This window comes from Sinocyclocheilus anshuiensis, unplaced genomic scaffold (assembly GCF_001515605.1).
Source record: "Sinocyclocheilus anshuiensis isolate Anshui unplaced genomic scaffold, SAMN03320099.WGS_v1.1 scaffold2649, whole genome shotgun sequence".
NCBI classification, from domain to species: Eukaryota; Metazoa; Chordata; class Actinopteri; order Cypriniformes; family Cyprinidae; genus Sinocyclocheilus; species Sinocyclocheilus anshuiensis.
In genome coordinates, this window is record NW_015552865.1 from 70,286 (window position 1) to 75,251 (window position 4,966).

The 4,966-nt window shown below is 34.9% G+C and overlaps 1 protein-coding gene across 1 annotated transcript in view; it reads left to right on the forward strand.

Moving 5' to 3' along the window:
- The window catches only part of LOC107668158 (membrane-associated guanylate kinase, WW and PDZ domain-containing protein 3-like), a 54,502-nt gene that overhangs the window by 22,252 nt on the left and 27,284 nt on the right, over positions 1-4,966 (forward strand). Inside the window, exons 8-9 of the mRNA XM_016459954.1 lie at positions 1,996-2,053; positions 2,145-2,257. Of these exons, the coding sequence (XP_016315440.1) occupies positions 1,996-2,053; positions 2,145-2,257 (171 nt within the window). The remainder of the gene's footprint in view (positions 1-1,995; positions 2,054-2,144; positions 2,258-4,966) is intronic.

Consider the following 4,966-nt stretch of genomic DNA (forward strand, 5'->3'; position numbering starts at 1 on the left):
CCTGCAGAGCGCGCTTTAGCTTCCACTCTCCGCACAAACGATTGGATATGCGCCTAACAGCGCTCATTTATCTAGTTTAAATTAATACTGTGAAATGCATGAAGTGTTTGATGTCTGTTTATTTTAGACAAGTCTTGTTGGTTTGAGAAGGCTGAATTGTTCAAACATAATGCTCAACTCACTGTCTGCCTCTGCCGCTTGGTCGTTCCTTTAAAAAACAAAAACTTGAATTTAACAAACATAAAATATTCCAAACATATTTCTAAATTAACTTTATAAAGAAACAAAAAGAAAAAATTACCACTTTTAAATTTAAAAACCAAAACTGAACTATTTTAATAGCTGTGTAATGGGGAAGAGAGAGAGAGAGAAAAGTCACAGTATCCAGTCGAACTTGGGCCAGAATTCTCATAAAGCTGTTGGACAAGGGCCCATGCAGGGCTCTATTTGTTCCGTCGTTGCCCCCAAACTGCCCGGGCCGGGACCACATGCACCTGCATACCCTGCATAACCAGACGCTACGCCACTGATCTTATTTGTTCTTATCTGTTCATAAAAGTTTTATGTTTAATATAAGCGACTTTGTCATTGTAGCATTGTTGATGTTGTGTGTTTTTCATTAAGAGTAATATTGAATCAAGCTTAAGAATGAATTTTATTTAAAATGAATATTATTTATTTTGTATTACATATTGTTCATTCATTTATTTTTAACACCGCACCCCCAGCACCCCCATTTTTTCGTGGGCTACACTCCAGGGGGGTGCTGCAGCACCCGCAGCACCCCTACTTCCCGCGGTAATGCACGCCGGCACACAATGCAGAGGGCATGATTGCATAACCTCATCTGAATGCATTTGCTTCCTCTTGCCTTTTCACTCTATAATATACACACGAGCACACATGATGTCTAACAAAATGTAGCTGCTCTCTTAAGGGAGTTTTAAAGTCCTGTGCTATATGCTCACTGGTGCACAATACTTTTCTGTTTGTGCGTGTGTGTGTGAAGCTCTCTGTTGCGTGAACAGCACTTTTTTTCTCCTCATTAGTTCATTTGGGCATAATGTACGTACAGCAGAGGGGATACACACTCACACACACAGCGGCTTACACTGCCTGTTTATTTGACTATTTTGTAAACATGCCATCTTTTGTCATAAAAATATATATTTATTTGTTTTTAGATTAATTCCAAGCAACGTAATATGTGTATGAAAAACCTTTAAAAATATAAAATGTAAAATTTTTGGGAAAATTTTATTTTATTTTATTGTTTACAAAATACAGTGTATTGAAATCTTATGATACATTATTAAACACTAGCTTGTTTTGCTTGTTAGGATAGCATTATAAAATATGTATTTTGTTAAATATGTAAAGTACATCTTAAATACCCTGTCCATTAAAACGTAATTTTATTAAGAACATATATGATATATGATATATTTAAAGCAGAATTAAATCAGAAAAATAGTATTCTATTTGGTCAAAATAATGTAATAAAAAATAATATATTTTATTAAACATTATCGTAATATCATGCTACATAAAAATAAAATAATTTAATTATAATTTAAATGTTTTACCTTCCTAAATGTTGAAAAGTGGTCATTTATTTATTAATTTTTATATTTATATTTATTTATATTATTTTTTCTGAAGTCCATGTATTATGTTTCATGTTGTTTGCACAAAAAAATCTGTCATCATTTAATTTATAACTATTTTACACCCACTCTCATATCCTTACATTAACCAGGCTGTTAAAGTACCTGTAATATTTCTTTATGTAAGTACTTCAGCTTTGTTATGATTGGCTAACCTTTGGCAAAGGGCAAAGTATATTTACATTTTAAAAATCAAGGAAATTGATGGTTCTTTGTGATATGACCCCTTAAAAATGTGCATGCTGTTAATGTTGTTGCAGCAGCCATGTGTGTGTGTGTGTGTGTGGATTGGCATTTAAACACATTGCTTTCCTTCCTTCATCATCAGAACTTCCATATGGTTGGGAGGAGATTGATGACCCGCAGTACGGCACATACTACGTTGAGTAAGTGTTATGATATAATTAGATTTGTTTATAATGCTTATTAAAGTATAGGCTAGCAATATACTTTTGAACTTTCTCTTGTCATCCTCAGTCACATAAACCAGAGAACCCAGTTCGAAAATCCAGTACTAGAGGCCAAGAGGAAACTCGGTTTGGACACCGCAGTCGCAACTCAGACCCAACAGAGGGCAGCACCTCCTCCAGGTACAAACGTGCACCTCCCTTACTGTGAATTTAAACTGAATTTATGAGTGTTTAAAGGGAACAGCAAAGGCACTCAGCATGTTAGAGTTTCCCGACAGCAGCCCGGAGACAAACATGGGCTCCTCACTGGGTGAATGATTGTGTGTGGGGGAAAGAGGGACAGAAAGATAAGATTAAAAAACGGTGAGTCATCTGCCATTCTCAATATGATGAATTAAAGATTCTTCCATTACACTGGATGCATTATAGATGTGTTTGAGCATGTGCGTAAATGAGAGAGAGCGAAAAACCAGAGGAAGAGAAGAGTGCTGTTTTAGGGTGGATGGATGGGAGTATAAATGTTATAGAGATTGCTTCGCAGCACATCACAGGCTGCATTAACATAAAAGAGAACATTAGCATCCATCATGCATTCACATTGCCTCTCTTTGATCAGTCCCTCTCTAAAACATGGCTTTACTTCTTCACATTCATTCCGAATTTTGGAAACAACGACTGCTGTTCATTCGGGCCAGAAAATCCATATCTAATGATGTGAACTGTAGTTATCGTGGCAGAGATGTCAGAACCACAGGAGTCTGAGGGCTTTGATTGGATGGAGACCAGCCTAACAGACTCTCTATTCAGACATTAGGGGTTGAAGGAAGAACAAGGACAAAAAACACATTTTCTTTTGCTTTACTGAAATGCTCAGTTATCATGTCAGGGGTGAGACCACAAGAAGTTTCATTGCTTTAGATATCAAAATTGCAAAAGTGACATCTACAGACACACAATGCTAGAGCTTTCTCAGAAATATGTTCACCAGTGTGATTTTAGTGGATGGATGAACTCAGTTGGCCCTCAGAACTTGCGTAGGACATTCCAAAATGTCTGCAGTTTCTAAATATTAACATAATTTAATCAGTTACACTACTGTTCAAAAGTTTGAGAAATTAATATGCTTATTCAGCAAGGACATAATAAATGGATCAAAAATGAGAGTAAAAAGAATTTTACAAAAGATTTTGATTTCAAATAAATGTTTTTTTTTTAATTTTTTTTTTACTTTTTATTCATCGAAGAATCCTTAAAAAAAATGTATCATGGTTTCCACAAAAATATTAAGCAGCACAACTTTTTTTCAAAATTGATGATGATAATAATAATAATGTTTCTTGAGCAAATTAGCATATTACAATAAAGTTATTGTAAAATAGTAATAATTAAATTTGTAATAATATTTCACAATATTCCTGTTTTTACTGTATTTTTATTGTAAGCATCAAATATTTATTTCATAAACATTAGCAAAGCTTACCGACCCAAACTTTTTGTACAGTAGTTTAATGAAAATAAATATAATTTATCCTTTATATTTTTATACAACATATTACATTATTATATTCATATTTAGAATATTAATTATAAAATATAATATAAATATACATATATATTTTTATCTTTTTTGATTATATATATTTTTACATAATAGTAATATTTAGATTCTACAGTATTAATATAATCATAGAGGCAAAACAAAACGTGAAACAAATCACCAACAAATGGTTGCAGTTACAATAGGTGGCACTAATCGACAACTAAATATTCTTCTGATTTGAGGACATGGCATGCAACTCTTTCAACAGTATTTTTTCACATTCTATGATGTTTAGCAGTTTTGAAGATTCCTCTTACTTTGAGTCTTGCTGTCAAAATAAAAAAAACTATTCACCATCATTAGTCTTTTCTCTACTTTGTCCTGTCAAAATGGCAAAATCAGTGTTTTGACAGGCCTTCCTCCCTATAATAGAGAGATTCACAGCTGCCATTACAGCATATGCAATCACAGCACACACACACACACACACAGACACACACACACACACACACACAGATGTTCACACAGGTGTCCTAGCAGAGTAACCGCAGGTGTGACTATGGACATGTGCCACTGACATTTGACAACCACAAATTGTCCAAAAAGTGTGTTGTTAGTTTCAAATAGCAGAAAACTGTCTTTTCTCTACTTTGTCCTGTCAAAATGGCAAAATCAATGTTTTGACAGGCCTTCCTCCTGTAATAGGGAGATTCACAGCTGCCATTACAGCACATGCAATCAAAGCGTTCTCTCTAACAGCACGTACACACACACACACACACACACACACACAACCCCAAGCTTCTTTAGCTCAGTGTGATTCTTCTTTTATTGTTTGGCGATATGATAGCTCATTAAAACAGTGTGATCCCTACAGTCTTCTAGACTTTGGTGATTTGTGATGAACTCTGAGAGCACAGTATTCCATGACACACTGTTTCATGTAGCATGGGCGTAAAACACATAAACAGTTCCCCCTAAAACTTTCAATTACAGCAGTGGAACATTAGCTGGAAAGCTCCACACCCAGTGCTAAGGGAGATTCTGAAGGTTGTCTAATATTGAGGATGTGAGTGTTATCATTGCCCTCAGCCCTTCTGGGAACCCACAGGATAGCAGTATATCAGATGGGTATGTGAGGTTGAACTGCTGGCGATAAATGTTCTCGTCTATGCTGTCAGAGGGAGAGTTGTTAATGGTTTTGTTTACTACTACTGTATGCCAGATGTTTGGAATGATTCCCGGTTTTAATTGCATGTCTGTCTATTTATCAACCTATCTATCAATCTATCTATCTATCTATCTATCTATCTATCTATCTATCTATCTATCTATCTATCTATCTAACT